Source organism: Protomyctophum bolini (genome assembly GCF_963924005.1).
Source record: "Protomyctophum bolini genome assembly, chromosome: 4".
Lineage (NCBI taxonomy): Eukaryota > Metazoa > Chordata > Actinopteri > Myctophiformes > Myctophidae > Protomyctophum > Protomyctophum bolini.
Genome location: NC_137865.1, coordinates 34,891,343 through 34,913,237, shown reverse-complemented (window position 1 = coordinate 34,913,237; position 21,895 = coordinate 34,891,343). Strand labels below are relative to the sequence as shown.

At 43.9% G+C, this 21,895-nt stretch overlaps 1 protein-coding gene across 5 annotated transcripts in view; it reads right to left on the bottom strand.

Annotated features, from left to right (window-relative positions):
* LOC308314803 (transcription factor SOX-6-like) overlaps nucleotides 1-21,895 on the bottom strand; it is a 161,584-nt gene that overhangs the window by 16,748 nt on the left and 122,941 nt on the right. For all 5 annotated transcript variants that reach the window (XR_013963988.1, XR_013963989.1, XM_080762506.1 and 2 more), the window contains exons 12-14: nucleotides 19,709-19,983; nucleotides 5,814-5,922; nucleotides 3,940-4,110 (exon numbers count right to left, since the gene is read on the bottom strand). Coding sequence is in view for 3 of the 5 variants with exons in the window: in XM_080762506.1 (XP_080618632.1) it covers nucleotides 3,940-4,110; nucleotides 5,814-5,922; nucleotides 19,709-19,983 (555 nt within the window). In the remaining 2 variants the exon portion in view is untranslated. The remainder of the gene's footprint in view (nucleotides 1-3,939; nucleotides 4,111-5,813; nucleotides 5,923-19,708; nucleotides 19,984-21,895) is intronic.

The window sequence follows — 21,895 nt, the reverse complement described above, 5'->3', positions numbered from 1 at the left end:
ACCAGAACATCCTTTCCCTCAATCCGGAAGAATATACCATCCCAATAAAAACAAACAAAATAAATATGTGAGTGTGCTTTTTAGCTTCTGTATACCTTTATCCACAGGGAAATTCTATTCTCTGAGAGAATAGAATAGAGAGCGAGTCACGCTATTATTGGGATGGTGTTATTATTTTGGTTTGAGGGAAAGGAAGTTCTCGTTTAGAGGGTTCTGGCCTGATGACTACAAAACAATGACTACAACTAGGGTTGTCCTGATCCGATGTGATTGGAAATCGGGGCTGATCAGGTCTGGATATTGTCTATGATTTTGGATACTATTGTGTAGTGTACTATCTACAGTATGTCAAGTGACGTGTTCTATAAAAAGTGAGGGGCGCACATCATCATACATCATCTCATGAACAACCGAATTTATGTGATTGGTTGGTTAAATTTACGTCATATTTAGCGGACATTTCACCTAATGTCTCATTTCATTGTCAATGGCAAACATGAGACGTGTGGGGACAAGATTTAGCAGACATTTGACCTAATTTCTATTGTATGCACTGCTTTAGATGTTTCGAAAATGTGTGTTGTTAAATCTATCCAAAAAAAGAAAAGCAATAATAATCTCAGCTTGCTGGTCGCACTTCCTCCGGTAAGAGGCTGTCATGAGAAGAGACACAGGAGGGGAGTTCTGTTTAAACTCAAGAGTATGTAGGTATACTCCATCCTGCTCTCAGAGAATGATACACATTGTGTACTCAATATTTCTCCTCCCTTTAAGAGTGACTTCAGGAACAAGTGGACAGATGGAGGGCCATTAACCACAGGAACGCAGCACATCTGGAGCGTGCTTGCTGACAACTGACATACGCACGCCGCCTCGCTCGCCCCCGTGTGTTTATCCACGTTTATCGCAAAACACAACTCAAGGAAACAAAGAAGACCATTTCAACAGTGGACAAAAAAACACATCCAGCTGTGTTATTGTGTCAGAAAGTGTGTGTGCATGGACACACATACACCAGATAGATGCATACAAGGACACACATGTTATTGTACGCATCATGCAAGCATGTGCACGTGCATGGAAATGGACACACACACACCCACACACACACACACACACGTACCTGTGTCACACACACGCACCTGTGTCAATGTGTGTCCATACATGATAAATACATTCAGGCACACAGTCACACGCACGCATGCACACACGCACACGCACGCACGCACACACGCACACTTCAGGGGTCTTGCTTTAGGACTGATAAATATCCGGATAATTTTGTCTCATCTCATGTGAAAGTCATGTGAAAGTCAACTCTGACCTCTACAATTTGACCATAAACACATTATTATTGTTTTTACTATGACAACTGAGCTATGGTAGAGATATTAAACATAAGACTTTGGACTTTTTTTTAACTTGACATATCTCTTTAGCCCTTAATTTGGTTATAGCCTGACAAAAAAAAGAGTTGTGGAAGAAAAATTATACAATTAAAAAGTTGCATATTTCATTTTTATTTCCTGTTAAAACATTGCTTGTTTTGAAATGCTTCGCAAAGACAGCCAGGTGTTCTTCCTGTGCAAAGACAAAGCATGGCTTTGTCCGAGTACATTCAAAGCTTTGACTTAGAAACGTGGAACCCCCCCCCCCCAAAAAAAAACTAAAACTAAAAACGATCTGTACATAATATCGTAATGTCTCCTTACATTCAGCAGAACCTGGGCTCGTCGGTAGCCGCAGCCACACCAGACACTGGAGGTCTTAAGAACCCTCTACACTTGGCGAACAAGCGTTGCGCTCAGCACGTAGTGAATGGCTATCTGTGTCTCGCTAGCCTATAGCATCAACATCATGGCCTGTTCTCTAACTAGAGGCATCCATCACACTAGTCTGGCTAAACACACAGCGAGGCTCTGTGTGTGAGGAGTGTTTCTATGCTAAGTCTCACACACACACACACACACACACACACACACACACACACACGCACGTACGTACACATCATGTCCAGATTGTTGGAAAGGTTGAAGTAAAATAACTCGGTGACCTGAAGAACAAGACTGAATCAAATGTGAAAAATGTTTCCTCCACAATAATTCAGGTCCCGATGCTCATACAGTACGATTATATTCATTAAAAGCATAAGAGTAACTAAAATGAACTGGACAACAAACTAGTGCTGCACGATTCTTCACAGAATGAGATATTGCATCTAGGTGCCTGAATCTAGATCTTTTTTCGATTTATTGTGCAGCACTATTGTAGTATATTCAGGCATGCATGACTTTGATGGAGGCTGATGGTAGAAATGGCTGTGCTCAGTTATACCTGTTCCGCTCAATAATACTAGGCTGTCCTGATGCAAAGCATTCTGAAGCAGAAAGTCCAGCCCCACATGGAACCTCTACCTCTGATATGTAGAGCTATACATTATAGCGGAGTGAGGTTCCATATGGGGCTAATATTAGTCCGACTCAAGTATGAGTTGGACCCATGTCCAAGTCCAACACACACTCTACCAGATAAAACGGTTATGGCCTATTAACTAAAATGTTGGTATTGATAAATCAACAAAGAGATGTTTTCTAATAGGCATGGTTTCCACTGTTTGACGCCCCAACCATGTGGAATGCATTGATTAGTCCCCAAAGCTCATTCCACTGTTTTTATTGATTTAATCCTTTGCCTTAGTGTCCCCCCCCCCGTCCCCCCCCTAATAAAAAGCAGTTTTTATTTGTTTTCTCATGCCCCCATCAGTGTTAATTTTGTTGACTAAGACTAAGGTTTTTCAGAAGACTAAATAAGACTAAGACTAAATGGTGTGTTATTCAAAAGACTAAGACTAATTCAAAATAGTGAAAAATTTTACACTGGCCCCCATGTAAAGCACATTTGAGTATATTCATATATAGACTACCTGCACTTGCTGCACTTGTTTAAATTTCTCAGAGACTCGGCCATGTCTATAGCTCCAATCATTTATTTATCTATTTGACAGGGACAAAGCTCATTAATCAACATGTCAGTTTTCACATCAATGTAAATGGGCCAGAGTTAGCCGAAGCTAAATTTCATCTGTAGTCCCTGGACAGGCTCTTAAAAAAATGAATCATAAAAAGGACAAAGTGTAGTGTGCCTGCACACAACACCATGCGTTGATGCCATGTGCAAGCACCCAACACTACGTCCATACAAAAACACAATACAATACAGATAAAAGAAAGACAAAGTGTAGTGTGCCTGCACACAACACCATGCGTTGGTGCCATGCGTTGGTGCCATCATCACTCACATAAAAAACCTCTCCATCAAACAGGGACAAGTCCCCCAAGATTTCAAACTAACCAAAGTAACCCCCCTGCACAAGAAAGGGAGCAAATTAGACCCTGGCAACTACCGCCCTATTTCTATTCTTAGCTCCATCTAGAAAGCGATGGAAGAAATTGTCTTGAAAAAAAGTATCTTGCCACAAAAAAGAAAAATTTATGAATTCCAATCTGGCTTCAGAACATTCCACTCCACTGACACATGGGTCCTCTATTTATTAATTTGAGAATGAGGTGGATGCTGGCAAATACGACCCCCCTCTTTGAGGTGCTACCACAGCACCTCAAAGACCTCCAGGTAGCCTGGCTGGTAATCCAGTCTGGCAGTGTGCCAGAGGTTCGACTCCCGATGGCCTTTACTGCATGTCACCCCCTCCATCTCTCTCCCCATTTCCTGTCAGCCAACTGTCTATCCCTCTATAAAACAAAACACGATCTCGGCAACGAGGGCGTTTGGGCCAGAAGGCGTCAAAATACATTCTGAGCGGCGAATGAGTTAAGCTCAATTTTTTAAATAGGACTTAAAAGCTTGAAGTAGATGCATCAAGTGGAGGTTGCTTCTCACCCAAGTTTGTGTGTGTGTGTGTGTGTGTGTGTGTGTTCTCACCCAGGATCTTGCTGATGTTGGAGTTGTGCATGTCAGGGAAGGTCTGCAGGATCTTCCTCCGCTCGTCCTTGGCCCACACCATGAAGGCGTTCATGGGTCTCTTGATGTGTGGCTCACTGTTGTTCCTTCCCCGGGCCTCCCTGAACACCCTGGCCTCCATCGCATTACTCCCTACAAGAGACACAGATAGAACATTACAAAAGCCACCATGGGGTCAAACGCTGGAATTCTCCCATGCACACATTATACACTATCTTAGTTTCACACAACACACACTATCCTCACACACACAACACACACTATCGTCACTTAGTTTCACACAACACACACTATCCTCACACACAACACACACTATCCTCTCTTAGTTTCACACAACACACACTATCCTCACACACAACACACACTATCCTCTCTTAGTTTCACACAACACACACTATCCTCACACACAACACACACTATCCTCTCTTAGTTTCACACAACACACACTATCCTCACACACAACACACACTATCCTCTCTTAGTTTCACACAACACACACTATCCTCACACACAACACACACTATCCTCACTTAGTTTCCCCAAAGATTGTATCTTTAATGTGTCCCGCTCCCGTGTTTACGCCAGTGACTCTAAACCAAAACGGTGATGAACACTCCTAGAAGCCCTCGCCGCTTGTAAACACTGCTGTTTTATGGGAAACAGGTGGGTTATGGGTAAAAAAAATGAAAAAGAAAGAATGAAAAAGACATTGAATACTCCCTGGCTGTGTCTACAACAAGCTCAAGTATATACTCACATAATTAGAATGTGATGCTATACCCCCCCCCCCCCTCCCCCCAAATATAGAATTTGACAATTAATTGTCAATGGCCTTCAATGTTTGTGACATGTTATAGAACAATGTTTGTGTTTGAATGAAAATGAAAGGCAATACATAATGTATCTTTGGTGTATTACTCGATTAGAGTATAATGGTAATAAAACAAGTGTGGTGGAACCTTGCACACGATCCACTTGTATTTGTCTGATTTTGTTTGCATATTTGCTCAGGGTGGAATCGTCCTGACACAAACACCAGCAGTGAACAGAAACAAAAAAAACAACATAGAATGCTGCCTCTTGTCTCGCACTTTCGCGAATAATAACAGCTTGATAACGTAAAAGAGTGTAAACGTGTGTAAAGAGTGTAACATGTTGACGTTAAGGAGTCTTGTTTAGTTGTCGACACACTAAATATTTGCGTCTCACGGATACCTGCCTGTCAGGGCTTTCTGGAGGAGTTAATGTTTGTAGCACAGCACCCCCACCACATCCCAAATAAGTGGCGCCATCTTTCTTTGTGGGGCCCCCCCAGAGTTTAAGGGTCACTGGTATCAATTTAAGCCACGCAGGATGTGACGGTTCCTCCCTGAACCTCAGCATTTTCTTCACTTATGTTTTCCATCCCTCTGTCCCGTCATTCCAACCTTATTCCTTTGGCCTTGCTCTGCCTTTGTGCCACAGCAAAAACATGCATGGTAGTCAAACACATTCAAATAAAATAAAATAATAATACAAAGAATTGCACACCTAAAAAAAGACCATTGATAGATGATGATAGTTACATAATATCGTTTAAATGAGATGCATAATTATGTATGTGACTTTGTTATCTGAAGGCACAGTCGAGGAGGTGTAGTGGGCCCTTGAGTGTTTTCATATTTTCTAATATGGCCCCCTTTGGAAAATGTTTGGACACACCTGCCATAGGGCCTAAATGGAATGTTGGTGCTTTTGAACTGAGTGTTTGACTGTACTCTGTTGCTGTTTTTACATTTATGTTCAATAAACTATTCAAAACATCAATCAATCAAAATGTCCAGAGTGTAGCGTACCGTCCAGGTCTTCTGGTCTGGTGAGGTCGATGACCCTGTGGACCATCTTCCCAGCTTCCTCTCCAAGTTTCCCCAGGTGCTGACTCAGGCTCTCGTAGTGCAGACGCTCCTATATATGGACACATGCGAGGTCAAGGGTCACTCCACACAAGTTACAACAGGTTCTGGAAGAAGGCGTGAGAATGTTTTTTTGTGTGTGTGTGTGTGTGTGTGTGTGTGTGTGAGTGTGTGTGTTGTGGCTAAAGAGTCTCCTCTCTCCTCTCCACCTCTGAGCCCAAACAGCTACAACATGCTGCCTCTACATTATGCGAGGGCCTCGGCAGCTAAAATTACCTCCGCCACGCTCCCAAACCGTGGTGGAAAACATCGGAGAGCCTCCACACAGCGAGCCACCACGGGTATCCATCCAGGCACCCTCCCTCCCCCCCTCCCTCCCTCCCCAGCACTCCCACCCACCCCCTCGTCCCACTCCCTCCCTCCCTCCCCAGCACCCCCACCCACCCCCTCGTCCCACTCCCTCTCTCCACGGCACCCCCACCCACCCCCTCGTCCCACTCCCTCCCTCCCCAGCACCCCCACCCACCCCCTCGTCCCACTCCCTCCCTCCCCAGCACCCCCACCCACCCCCTCGTCCCACTCCCTATCCCGGCCCGCCTCTCCTCCTTTTTTCTGGTGACAGAGGCATTTTGTTTGACGCAGGGGATGGTTGCTGGGTGAAGTCATGCGGCGGTAGCCGCTGGCAGGGCCTGTGGAACTTAAGGGGCCGGGATCTCTGAGAGTGTGTGTTGTGTGTGTGTGTGTGTGTGTGTGTGTGTGCGTGCGTGCGTGTCGCGTGCGACCATGTATGCATGTGAGGAGGTGTGGGCATGCATGTAACTGTGTGCGCGACTGGGCGTGCATCCCTGCATATTATTGTGTGTGTGTGTGTGCGTATGTGCATGCATGTATGCATGCGTGCGCGTGTGTGTGTTTATAGACAGGGAGTCGACGCGGGCCAATGTCAGCACTACAGCACGGCTGTAATCAGGCCCACCACAGAACATGTGCATGGGCACCGCCACACTCACCGCAGGAAACGGCCTAACAAAGACCCAAAGAAAAGACCTCTGTGTGTGAGAGAGAGAGAGAGAGAGAGAGAGAGAGAGAGAGAGAGAGAGAGAGACATGGAAAAACTCGTAGTGAGTAGAGAAATATAACCCAGCGCAAGTTTATAACCACTTGAACCCCAGCATCCATATTTGATTATATATATAGTTCTGGAGTGAACATTAGCCAAAAATAGTAGATCTACAAGATCACAACAAGTCACAAGCAGATATGCAGGTGCAATGCAAAGTCTATGGTGCTGTCTCCCAGTTCCCCGCTAGTATGCATGGTGTTGTCAGGACCGTGGAATATTTCCATCACACCAAGGCGGATTTTCATGAAATGGAAGGACGATCGGCGATCGCGGCCGGGTGGTTCTTCAAAGGTTAGTGAAAAACAAGTCAAATGGGGATCACGATTGATTAATCCCACAGTCAAACTGTGAAGTTACAGCAACAGACAAGTTATATCAAAGAGAGAGAGAGAGAGAGAGAGAGAGAGAGCTTTTAAAATTAGTCCAGAATAATATAGACTTTTCCAAGAGAGAATTTGGGAAATTAATTATTTCCATTATTGACATCATGTGAAGCTGGATAAAGTGGACTTTTTTAAGGCACGTGAAACAACTGGGGAAACATTTTGAGGAACTCAGATGAGCTATGTTGTTGCTCAAAGTGTTGCATCAGCATTACAGCAGTGGTTCCCAAACTTTTTCATGTCAAGGACCCCCAAATTGACACGAATTAGCCCACGGACCACCATTTGAAGAGATATGCCAGGGACCCCTTTAAGAGAAGTTTTTACGGCTCAGTGATTCTCAACCAGTTTAATTTCAAGGACCCCAAGTTTGACATGCATTAGGCTAAATACAGACCCCGCATTTAATGGCATTTCTATCTCTGGGACCCCAATTAATATTGTGAAATCAACGGGTCCATTTGGTTCCATTCGTAGACACTCTCAGAGTTACAGAACCATAAGGGTCCATTTGGTTCCAAACTATAATTTAGCCGATCTAATAGCTCACAACATGTTGAACTATTTTAAAATGTTTATTCTTTTGTAAAAGTAATAACTGACAAATAAGTATAGGAATAAGGGGTGGTGCAAGATAAGGGCCACACACACACACACACACACACACAGACACAGACACAGACACAGACACAGACACAGACACACACACACACACACACACACACAATCTGAGAGATGAATATTCATAGTAGTATATGTCTTTAAACTCTTAAATGCATATTTATAAATACCGGTACACAGCCAACATATATGCAACAGAGCCTCCAATAGAACCAAGCTATACATCTCTGTACATCGCCAAAACATTTTATAAGGAAAGAAAAAAAAAAGATTAACAGACTATTGTGCTTTTACAAGGTCTGGGGGTCTGATTTAGCTGTTGAAATGTATAAATCTAAATTTAAGAGCCACCAGGTGCTCCTGACACGCTTGGACTCTCCTCTTTTTTGCCGTTTGTGGCTCCCTGTGCGTTACCACGGAAACACTATAAACACAGTGCTTCAGGTCCAAACATACCGAGTCATGCTCATTATTACCACGATGGTTCTACCACTATACCAGGGTACAGTACGTCATGCTCATTATTACCACGGTGGTTCTACCACTATACCAGGACCAGGGTACAGTACGTCATGCTCATTATTACCACGGTGGTTCTACCACTATACCAGGGTACAGTATGTCATGCTCAGTATTACCACGGTGGTTCTACCACTATACCAGGGTACAGTACGTCATGCTCATTATTACCACGGTGGTTCTACCACTATACCAGGGTACAGTATGTCATGCTCAGTATCACCACGATGGTTCTACCACTATACCAGGGTACAGTACGTCATGCTCAGTATTACCACGGTGGTTCTACCACTATACCAGGGTACAGTACGTCATGCTCAGTATTACCACGGTGGTTCTACCACTATACCAGGGTACAGTACGTCATGCTCAGTATTACCACGGTGGTTCTACCACTATACCAGGGTACGCGCCACGGCTTCCAGAGCGCCGCCTCCATGGACTTGACCACGGACGCAACTCCAAGATCAGCCTGGGAACGCTCTCCAGCCTCTCCCCCACAGCATACAACCAACGCCAGCGGACCCCCTTATTTCACCGCGGGCGTTATGTTTGCTGAAACCAACCCGGCTGTGATCGAAACCGAGGAACACCCCCCCCTCCCCCACACCCCCAGTCAATCCAGGACTACTGAGGACAATGGCATTGACATGTGCAGGACATGTCCTGACATGCACAGTCAATCCAGGACTACTGAGGACAATGGCATTGACATTCCACCGCCCCTCCCCACTCACACCTCAGCAACGGAAATTCCACCGCCCATCCACATTCACACCTCAGACTATTTCAACACCGACGAAATTAACACAATCGTCGAAACCAACGGCCTTCATCTGTTTCATTTGAATGTGAATAGCCTCAGTCGCAAACTGGCAGAGATCAGACATCTATTTCAAAACGGTAAGGCAAACATCCTGTGTTTTTCTGAAACTAAGCTTGACGAGTCCACTAAGGACCCAGAGATAGAAATAGAAAACTATACTGTCATTAGGAACGACAGAAACAGGCATGGTGGTGGCGTGTGCATGTATATTCACAAAGACACTGAATATGTTACTCGTACTGAATTACAGCATGATGAAATTGAAACTGTGTGGGTTGAATTAATTTTCAAAAATGCTAAATCAGTACTAGTTGGCACCGTCTATAGACCGCCTGATCAGCACGGGTTCTATGATATTCTTGAGGGGTGCTTAGCTGGGGAGGAATCTGTAGAGAAAATCCTGATTGGCGACTGGAATACGGACATGCATCGTAAGGAAGTGCCTGTGTTTAAATCGTTTAGTCGGCTCTGTGATCTGCATGGTTTCAGCCAGCTAATTACCCAACCCACAAGAGTGTGTGATTCTACTCAAACTGTCATTGATCTCATTCTGACCTCGGACAAATCCAGAATCTCCAAGAAAGGGGTTATTGTATGTGGGCTCAGTGATCATTTTATGATTTTCTGTACCCGCAAAATACAGAAACTAAAATTTGACTGTCACAAAACAGTCATATCTAGGGACCTCAAAACCTACTCTAGTGAGGCCTTTAACCTAGAACTGGAGAGACTGGATTGGTCCGATGTGCTCAGGAGCTCACTAGTCGAAGAAGCATGGCTTGGCTTTAAAACCAAATTTACAACAGTACTAAACAACATGGCTCCTCTGAGAACCATCAGGGTCAAAACCCGCTCGGAGCCATGGATGAATTCGGACATACTGACTGCAATGAAAGCCAGAGACAACAAATGCTCTGAACTTCTTAAATGCAAGTCCAAGCTAGCTAAGCGCTTCGACAGTGATCTCCAAACCAAACTGTGCATCCTTAAAACCCAATGTAACAAGCTAAGAAACGGTGTAATTGCCATGACCAAATCAGCCAAAAGTAACTTTATCAATGATAAAGCCGAGGAAATCAAAAACAATCCTCGGGAGCTCTGGAAGCTACTAAACAACCAACTAGGCTGTGGTCAGAAACTTAAAACCAGGTTTACTAACATAAACATCAAATCAAATAACACCCTCATCACTGACAAGGTTGATGTAGCCAATCACTTGAACATCTTCTTTACAAACATTGCAACAATGCTGGTTAACAAACTGCCCTCCCACTCTGGGCGTTTTGGTGTAGAGCACATCAAAGGCTTCTACAAAAACCTAGGTGTTTGTAAAGATGATTTTAAAATGACAATGGTAACAACTGAGGAGGTACTTAAGAAACTGAGTGCCCTCCAACCCCACAAGGCCACTGGCCATGACAATATTCCCTCCAAATTTCTCAGAGACTCAGCCATTTCCATAGCTCCAGTCATCACCCACATAGTTAACCTCTCCATCAAACAAGGACAGGTCCCCAGAGATTTTAAACTGGCCAAAGTAACCCCCCTGTACAAAAAAGGGAGCAAATTAGAACCCGGCAACTACCGCCCTATTTCTATTCTAAGCTCCATCTCGAAAGTGATGGAAAAAATAGTCTATGAACAGGTTGAAAAGTATCTTGCCACTAATAAATTGTTGTACGAGTTCCAATCTGGTTTCAGAACATCCCACTCCACTGACACATGCCTTCTCTATTTGAGCGACCACATCAAACACGAGGTGGATGCTGGAAAATACTGCGGCATGGTCATGCTGGACCTCCAAAAGGCTTTTGACACCGTGAACCACTCCATACTGGTTAACAAGCTTAAAGCTATTGGTTTTGATAGCACATCAGTGAGCTGGATGCAATCCTACCTGGAGGGGAGAGAACAGATGGTGGAAGTGAACGGAACACTGTCCCCCCCCCTCCCAGTGAGCTGTGGCGTCCCACAAGGAAGCATACTAGGGCCTTTACTGTTCCTAATATATGTAAACGACATGACTTCAGCTTGTGACTGCAACTTGTTCCTGTTCGCAGACGACTCAGCACTGCTGGTCTCGGACAGGAACAAACTGCAGGTTGAAAAGACCCTCAGCTCTGAACTCGGTAGAATCTGCACCTGGCTCGCTGATAACAAACTATCCTTACACCTGGGAAAAACTGAATCCATTCTCTTCGGATCAAATAGTAATCTCAAAAAGGCAGATGGCTTCTTGGTTAGAGTTGGTGATGATATTATCACACGGAAGGATCAAATTACCTACCTAGGTTCCATCCTGGAGGCCAATCTTTCCGGTGATAAGATGGCCACCAACGTAATCAAAAAAGTCAATCAAAGAACAAGATTCCTCTACAGGATCTCCTCACTGGTCGACAAAAACACCTTGAAGACCTTAACAGGAGCCCTTGTACAAGGTTTCTTTGACTATGCATCCACCTCCTGGTACCACAGCACCTCAAAGGCCCTTAAAACAAGGCTCCAGACCTCCCAAAACAAACTGGTCAGGCTCCTACTTGGCCTCACCCCCCGAACCCACCTCACCCCTGCCCACTTTGACAGGCTGGGATGGCTTAGGGTCGACGACAGAGTACAGCATCTTGCAATGGGTCTGGTCCACAAGATTAGATACACCACCAAGATACCCATGTACCTGTCTAAATACTTCCTTAATGTAAACGAAGTCCACACCCACAACACCAGAGGGAGTGCAACAAACCATGTACAACCCAGATTCGGCACAAACAAGGGACTAAATTCTTTTCGCTCCTATGCGACCAAAATGTGGAACGCCCTACCAACAGTCATTAAGACATGTGAATCCCTTGGCTCCTTCAAAACTGCTCTCAAAGGGCACCTACGGATGGCTGCAATTCGAAACTGGCCTCTGTAAAAGCTGAATTTGTATCTGGATCGTACTATGTTTTTGTATGGACGTGGTGTTGGGTGCCTGCACATATGCACACATGGCATCAACGCATGGTGTTGTGTGCAGGCGCCCTACACTCTGTCTTTGTACTATGGATTGTACTATGTTTTTGTATGGACGTGGTGTTGGGTGCCTGCACATATGCACACATGGCATCAACGCATGGTGTTGTGTGCAGGCGCCCTACACTCTGTCTTTCGTTTTCTTTTCTTTTATCCCCCTGTTCCCCTCACTGTATATATACTTTTTTTTTCCCTTTTCGCTTCCTATATGATGAATTCCTGTTCTGTTCTTTAACTACATAGAAGTGTCTATTTGTTTGTCTCTAAATGTTTTGATGAATTGAACAATGTGGACCCTGTTGTAAACAAGTGTAAGGCTTAATTGGGTCGTCCACTCACAGTTAACAGTCTTTGTATTGAGTTTGTGCTTGAAATGTACTGTAATTCTGCAAACTGTTAATAAAGATTTCAATCAATCAATCAATCAATCAGTATGTCATGCTCATTATTACCACGGTGGTTCTACCACTATACCAGGGTACAGTACGTCATGCTCAGTATTACCACGGTGGTTCTACCACTATACCAGGGTACAGTACGTCATGCTCAGTATTACCACGGTGGTTCTACCACTATACCAGGGTATACAGTACGTCCCACACCTGGCCGTTGACTGTCTCCTATAGGGCAGGGCAGTGTTGATTTCGTCGACTGATGCTATGACGAAAAACTAAATGGAACCTAAATGAAAACTAAGCTATGATGACTAATGACAAAATATATTAATACAAATATAACAAATAAAAACTAGACTACAATTTTAGGAAGGGACTATAGTGGACAAGAGATCCAGTATACAGCAAGTCATTTTACACTTGGTTTGCATGCTGAAAATAGCAGCAAAACCTTGTTTGCTTGTAGCGTTGTGATCTTGATATTAAGTGTAAAATCAGTCATTACGATGGCATCAAGGCCCGCCAAAATACATTTTGGTCGACTAAATCAGGGGTTTTCAACTTTTTTATACCAAGTACCACCACAGAAAATATCTGGCACTCCAAGTACCACCATAATAACTGATGTTAAAATACAGGAGCGTAGACCTGCACCATCTACGCAATCTATTATTAACACAGGAGGAAAATGTAATTTATTCTTTGAATTGTTTTGTTTTTGTTCTATTCCTAAGCCAATTTTGCTGCTGCTCTGACCCACAACTGATAATAGTTGTAATGGGATTAATCAGTTCCCTATTTCGCAATTTTGTTTCATTCCTAAGCCAATTTTACTGCTGCTCTGACGCAACTGTTTTTTTTAACGTTCTGTTTATTCGATTTTTTAACAAATACAAAAAGCCAACAACACACATACACGCAAGAAGAAAAAAAACTCCAATACAATCAGTAGGCCTATACAGAGCTATCAGAGATCCAACGTGTATGTGAGGGAGGGTATGTTTCTTTTCCAGTGGATCAGAATAAGGCGTCTTGCCAGAAGAGTCACAAAAGCGACAAGGTCTATGGTTTCAGGAAGAACACCAAATAAGGAAATAATAAGGGATGGACCAATTGCTTTGTCAGAAGAACTACCTTTATTAATATAAATACATATTTCATATCACTTTTTTCTCCTATTTTGGGCGACTCCTCTGAGTACCACCAGAGGGGGGCTCAAGTACAGTACCACTAGTGGTACTAGTACCAGTGGTTGGGAACCCCTGGACTAAATCAACTGTATATTTAGTTGACCAAAAATCTAGACTGAGACTAAAACATCCCTCAGGTGACTAAAATGTGACTAAAACTAAATTAAAACTAGTACCAGTGGTTGGGAACCCCTGGACTAAATCAACTGTATATTTAGTTGACCAAAAATCTAGACTGAGACTAAAACATCCCTCAGGTGACTAAAATGTGACTAAAACTAAATTAAAACTAGTAGGGAACCCCTGGACTAAATCAACTGTATATTTAGTTGACCAAAAATCTAGACTGAGACTAAAACATCCCTCAGGTGACTAAAATGTGACTAAAACTAAATTAAAACTAGTACCAGTGGTTGGGAACCCCTGGACTAAATCAACTGTATATTTAGTTGACCAAAAATCTAGACTGAGACTAAAACATCCCTCAGGTGAGGGTCAGGTGTAAAATGTGACTAAAACTAAATTAAAACCAAGACTAAAATCTAGGCCTTGGCCATGGCTCAGTGGTCCAGGCACCTTGGCTGGTAATCCAGTCTGGCAGTGTGCCGCGGGTTGGACTCCCGATCCTGACGGCCTTTACTGCATGTCTTCGACCCCATCTCTCTCCCCATGTCCTATCAGCCTACCGTCTGTCCCTCCATAAAATAGATAAAATAAAGGCGAAAGCCACAAAAAAAACAAACATAAAAAAGGCTAAAATCTAAACTTGCTGTCAAAATCAACACTTCCTCTCGCTTCCTTTCCTCACTCTCCTCTCTTCCTCTTTTTCCCTATACTTTCCTCTCGTCTATAGTTCTTATAGGGTTCACCTCTTCAACCCTTTCCATTCTTCCCTTCTCTGCTCTCTTCTACAACTTTCTTCCTTTTTGAGGGCCGCTAGCACCTTCTATATTCAACTATTAATGTAGCTTTTCGTCTCATTAAATTCCCATTGACAATGAATGGAGAATGTAAGTCATATGTGGATGAGCAAATCGACGAACGATGATAAGATCGCCCCTCACTTCACACAGGTGTGATTTCTTTTTTTAACCCCACACACTGCCCCCTTCCACCCCTTCCTTCCTTCCGCACAACTTGATCAATGAATACCCACACGACCCACCCACTGTGAGCCTGATGGAGGGCAGCTTCGGAGCAGCTGAGCAGTCCTGACAGCTCCCATCAGCCCACATATGGCGTTAAGTGGCCGTCGCTATGGAAACTTTTTTTTCAGGGCTTTGGGTTTCTTGTGGAAGGCTAAAATGGAATTAACAACTTTCCACGAGATATCTCGAGAGAAGCACGGAATGGGTTAACTCATCCTTGGCTAAGGACTCCTTTTTAATGATATCCCGCACCGCCAACAACGCCTTTCACGTGTTAATTAGCGCTCTATTTAATGATAAAACTATAAGGTTGGCTTACCGCTAATCAAAGCTCCCCTCGAGAGGCAGCTCCGTGTTCGATTGCTTCCCCTTCAGCCTCAATGCATTGAAAAAAGTATTCTATTTGAAATCGCACTGGATAAATAAAGCGACTGTGTTTAGTGGCTCAAACTCTTCCTCATGACCGCGCATCTAAAATATGAACGCTTCTAAATACACTTAGCGAGTGATTAGTCCGGATCTCGCACTCACCTCCGCCATTGCTTCTTCTACAGCCAAATAGAATGGTGGTGAACGGTGGCGGTTACTGAACTATAGGCACCCTAATGGACACAATGACTCAGACATACAGTATTATTGGTCGGATCTGCGCACGTGCACACACACACACACACACACACACACACACACACTCCCGAGTGCACATAAGTAAAAGTAGACAAAACAGTTTATCCACCCGTACCTAAGCACACATGCCACATGCCCACATCGTATACCCAGTGGCTATTTCAGAGGGAAGAGTAAGCTAAGACAATACCAAACTACGGCACTGAATACCCAACCACGACACTGAATACCCAACTACGCCACTGACTGCCAATGCTGTGCCAGCTAGAATGAGACACACACACACACACACACACACACACACACACACACACACATCTCTCTCTCAAGGTCACTTTCAGTTGTGGAAAGAACTGTATGTAATCAAAATGACAGATGTGCACAAGTACACAAGCCCAACACACGCATGTAGTGCACAATTTATTTAACTCAATGTAATGTACCCTCCTATACACACACACACACACACACACACACACACACTAGCGCTCTCTCTCGTATTGAGTTGAGTCAGCCTGTATGGTCGTCGTAGAGTATTTGTGACTGTGTACGTGTGTTCTGTTCTGACAGACGATTAGCTCTTCTGTCAGTTCAATATAAGGAACACACAGAGATCCACCTGGCTCGGTCGTGACAAATCCTTCTGACAGAACCATCACACATAAAACCCATACGGTATAAAGAAGGGGGGGGGGGGGGGGGGGGGGGGTGCAGTTTGCCGTCCAAAGGTGGAAGGCCTGAGTCACTCTGGCTGCATCCCGTGCCCTGCATGTTCCATCCATGAATTGTTTTAGACAGAGCAAAGCCTTTGAGCCACGCAGAAAAGGAAAGAAAAAAAAAGCTCTCTGTCCTGAAGAGAGAGAGAGAAGAGAGAAAATAAGAAAGACGCATTTAGAGCCCGAAAAGAAAGAGTCTTTGAGCTGCAGTTGTTAGGGAACGCATAACAAACACAAAGACGCTCACTAACTGGCCTCCCTGTCTTCTTCTTCTTAGGCACCGGAAACAATTACTTTGAGAGTTTCCAAATGAGCGTTTTATTAGGCAGGCACGGAGCCAAGAACCACATGATACCACTTTGCTTCTGTCTTCCGATTCCTTTTCTATTGTTTCTCATTAAGCTATAGAAAACGGCGTGCGGTGGCACAGTCGGTAGCACTGTCGCCTCACAGCTAGAAGGTCCTGGGTTCGATTCCCGCTGGGGACGCTGTGGGCGCTGGGGGTCGTGTTCTCTCCTCTGCGTCATCAGTACCCATAACCGAGGTGGGGTTGGCGAAAGGGCCTTTATGTGTGGAGTTTGCATGTTCTTCCTGTGTCCTATGGTATAGGTACCCTCACATGTTAATCTGATGGAGGGGAAAGGAACTGGTTGGAATAACAATGTTCCTGCACGCACTACGAAAAAGCATGAGGTCAGTCCATTGCTCTCCCCAAGTTGGCAGAGGGAGTGTAGAGGCCAGGATTACATTAGATAATTGACACTGGGTGAACAAATGGGTTACACAATCGTGGGATAAAGATTTAGGATAAAAAATATAAAGCATCCACGAGAGTCTTTGTGCGAATTAATGACCTTAACTTTTCAGATTTTCAGAAAAGTAACAGAATTTTGTGAAATGAGTAATTTTGTGTACAGTATATACAGTATACAGCGAGCATGCAGCAGGATGTTTTGACGTTAACAATTTATAAGTACAGCCCCGCTTTTTATGAAGTTAACATTTATGAGCTTTTTCACTGTTTACAACAAGCATAATTAATTCTGAAGAGAGGCCGATATCATCAACTATAAGGAGGAAGAGCACACAGAAATAACGGCGGCATATTTACAACAAATTTGGGATGTTTTCCTTTCTTGAGATGCCTGGAAAACAAAATAATAAACATGGTATCCTCGGAGTGCACTGATTATGACCCAGTTGTAGGAAGGAGGTTCAAAGTGTCCAAACCGTAAAATATTCATGATGTGTCTCTCCTCTTCCTCATTCCAAAAATGTTTTGATATATATATTAATCTCTTTAATAAGTCTCATCCTTGGATTGGGTGATTGACTTAATTGAGTGTGACCCCCCCCCACCCCCCCAGGTCTGAGATGGAGCGTACAAAGGCTTCAGGGTGTGTGTTTGCCAGGGGGAGAAGCGGAATGGAAAAGGGGGGGTGTGGGGGTGGACTCTTCGTTAGCCAAGATAGCCTCTTTTAATTGGGGCTACTGACAGACCTCCTCTCCTCTCCTCTCCTCTCCTCTCCTCTCCTCTCCTCTCCGCACGCACGCACACACGGATGTTTACTATTCTCGCAACAAAAGAACACCCACTCAATCACACACACACACACACACGCACACGCACACACACACACACGTGCGCCAAAACCATCACTTGTCATTGGCCCAGCTGCACCCTCTTCAAAGCATCAGGCTTCTGGGTGGCCATGGAGATGAGAGGACGAGAGAAGGAAACAGAGAGAGAGAGAGGCCGGGGTCCTGGCCAATCAGCTATCAGCCGTGCAGCACTTTATCCATGCACCAACCACACACAAAACTTTGAATGTTTGGCCAACCAAACACTGGAGCAAGTGGGACTCCTTATTCGCTCACTGTGGTTTTGTGCGCGCGCATGTGTGTGTGTGTGTGTGTGTGTGTGTGTGTGTGTGTGTGTGTGTGCGCACACACACACACACACACATGCATGCGTGAGAGAGAGAGAGATAGAGAGATATTGATAGAGACAGAGAAAGTGTGTGCATACATGCATGCATCCTGTTACGGTAATTACAGTATATGTACAGCAATACAAACATGATTTTAGGGATGCAAAGCGCGCGCGCGTGTGCGTGTGCGCGTGTGTGTGTGTGTGTGCGCGCGTGTGTGCACGCGAGCTCATGTGCACCTATCATGTGTATGGCCATCGGTGTGAAGCACAGGTGCACCTGTCTGTCTCTGTGTCTGTCAGTCCGTCTGTCCGTCTGCCTATCCCCCTATAAGTCTAGTTTATTTACCCGTCTGTCTCTCTGACCCATTACTAGTCGTACTGTAAGTATATGTCCATCTGTCCCACTGTTCGTATATAGACTGACTATGATTTGGGGACAGAGATACAGTACGCGTGTCTCTGTAATCTGCCTGACAGTTTGTAATTATGTACGTTGCCTATTGACCATATGCCCACGCGGCCATCTTGCCATATACAGTATGTTAATAGCAGGGTGTTCAATTTCCTATCGACAGCCCATTCATCCAAACAGAAAAGTCTGATTGAATTTAACAACGTCAAACTTACCAACATTGCAGCTATACGAAAAGCTTGAATTATCCTCTTTCGATCTGCAAAATGTTTGTTTCATAAAAAATCCACCGTAGACATGTTATGAGCTACTTCCTGTCTTTGCAGGAAGTAGCTCATAACAAACTCCAACCCAAGTGTTGGATTTTGGAAGCGCTCGTTGGATATTCATCCCAGTGGTGGAAAATGTACTCAATTGTTTTACTTAAGTAAAAGTACCAATACTGCAATTTAGAACTATTTCGTTACAAGTAAAAGTATGGAATTTAAAATGTACTTGAGTAAAAGTACAAAAGTATCGGCATCAAAATGTACTTAAAGTACTCATTGTGCAGAATGTGTACAAAATCTATTGAAAATAGCAGATCTACAAGCAAACAAGACAAATTTTGGCTCCGAGATGTAGTGGAGTAGAAGTAAAAGTACTTGAAATTGTAAATACTCAAGTAAAGTACAATACCTCAAAATTGTAATTAAGTACAGTACTTAAGTTAAAGTACTTAGTTACTTTCCACCACTGTCCATCCCTCAACGGCCCTGCATACCACTTAGTTTGAATTTGCACATAATGCAGGAGGCAGCAGGACGTTGCTATGCTGAAAGCTAACGCATCCAAACTCTGATGGCAAGATGGCCGCGGTGTGCATATAGTCAATAGGCCCTATAATACCCTCTGTCTGTGCGTGTATCGGTGCGTCCCTTCCTCCCATCTGACCTTGTTTCCATTGTTGAGACTCATGCTGTTGAGGGCCGACAGTTTGGCCTCCAGGCTCTGGTGGGCCTGTGGGTGATGGCCCTGTGGGTGGCCCTGCTGCTGGGGCCCCTGGTGGTGGCCCTGCTGCTGGGGCCCCTGGAGGTGGCCCTGGAGGTGGTGGTGGAGGTGCTGCTGCTGCTGCATCTGCTCCCTCATCTTCCTCGCCTCCTGGATGGCCTTCATCACGGCGTCCTGGTCCCCAAACAGAGCCGTGGAGTTCAGGCTGGACAGAATGTCTGGACAGACATGGACGGGGCAGAGGTATAATCTGTGTTATTTTGAGACCGTTTCCGATTATGCTACCGATTAATCTTGCATCCCAAATATATATAGGCTATATACTGTATAGTTTTTGTATTTTATGGTTCGATGTAGGTATGTGTGTACCTATACTGTATCTGTGTCCTTTGTTCTGCAACGTGTCTGAGCTGAGCTGTCTGTCATTTTTCTGTTTTCTTCTTTGTCATAAAATGTAAAAAATGTCCGGAATTCAGAATGTTCTTGAATAAAAGTATAAAGGTATTTGCGTCGAAATGTAGGTCTACTTAAAGTATACCAAAAGCAAAAGTAATCACTATGCAGAATGTCCCATTTCAGTAGTGTAAGTAGTAAAAGTACAATATTTGGATCAAAGATATAGAATAGAAGTAAAAGTATTGGAAGTAGTAGTGAAAATTGACAATCTACAAGTATATTATATATTTTCACTAGTTTGGGTTTAATTTATCTTTTGGGTCACAGGCTAAACAGTTTGTGTTATAGTTTTATAAAGTTTTGTGTTATAAAGTTTGTTATGGTGTGAGTTTCCCTGCATATACAGTATGTACAGTATGTGTGATGCAGATATGGCTTGACTTGAATACACTACAGCAACATTTTAGGCTATTTGACTTCAGAGCGACTTATCCCCAGCTCTCTTTTCCCTCAAGATGGGATATGTTACTGAAAATTGGCATGCTGGGGATCCTTGTTGAAAAAAACAACATTGGTCAGCTGTCAATCATGTTGACTGACGGGACCATTTTGGGTTCATCACTTTGATTGACAGGGTTAAAAAAAATGTGTTTATTTCATGCTGAGAGGAAAACAAGAAAGCTGCCATGTTGGATAAAACTTCTAATAGAGTTGTTGCTTCTTATTTCACTTAAAATGGTTTTAATTAGGTGTTGATTTTACACACTTACTATAGGCTACTATGTATCACGAAAGGGAACATTAACATTTGCACGAAGTCTGCTTCATTGAAAGATGATTTGCAAATAGTAGCCTAAAAAAATACTAATGTGGTTAACTCCTTGTACGCCCGTTAATCCCATAAGGGGCGGTAGGTGGCGAGTGCTAGCAAAATATGCAACATGAGCAGAGAAGAAGAGCTCTTGTTGTCTTGTCTGTAACTGAAAGTACTTATACCCCCTGGTCTCCTGAGGCCCACGGAGGCCTACTAGCGATCCAATGTTGTTTTGTTTAGCTTGTTATGGAGCTCGTATTAATATTTTATTAGGCTCCAATCATGGTATTCATCTCATTATGAGCCATAATTTCATTAAAGACGGCGTGCACGCAGGGATTTTGGCTGTTTCTTACATGGACACTAGCGGTGGCTAGCGACGAAGCTAAACTAAGGTAAATAATATGTTTTTAAACTCTGGATTAAGCTAATTTATCAAATATCGGGATCTCTTTCCCTGGCTACCTTTGCATTATTAAATTAATCTCAGGATCTCGGGCATGCATGGCTTCCAAGGAGTTAAATATCCAACACCTAAGTTGTTTCCGCTCATCCAGTTGACTCCTCAAATAAAAGTCCTCCCTTGTTGTTTATTGTACACCGCCGTGGTGTACTTCTAAACTTTGTACTACTTTTGAAGCCTCCTCCCTCCACCCCCCACCCCTACCCCCCCAAAAAAAATAATAGGATGCAAAGTTTCCGTAGCCTTTCTTCCCCCTGTCTAATTAACACACCAAGGAGGAAGCTGCTGTGCTGTATAATGCTTGGGTGGCCATAAAAAAACTCACAACACACAACAACAAGTGTGGCATTCTCAAAGCCACGGTTCCTCTACACCCTGTAGAGGAGCTGGTGAAATTGTTTTCTGGGGTGAAGGGGGAGGGAGATAATGAGAGGCTCAGAGATTGGTCTTAATAACA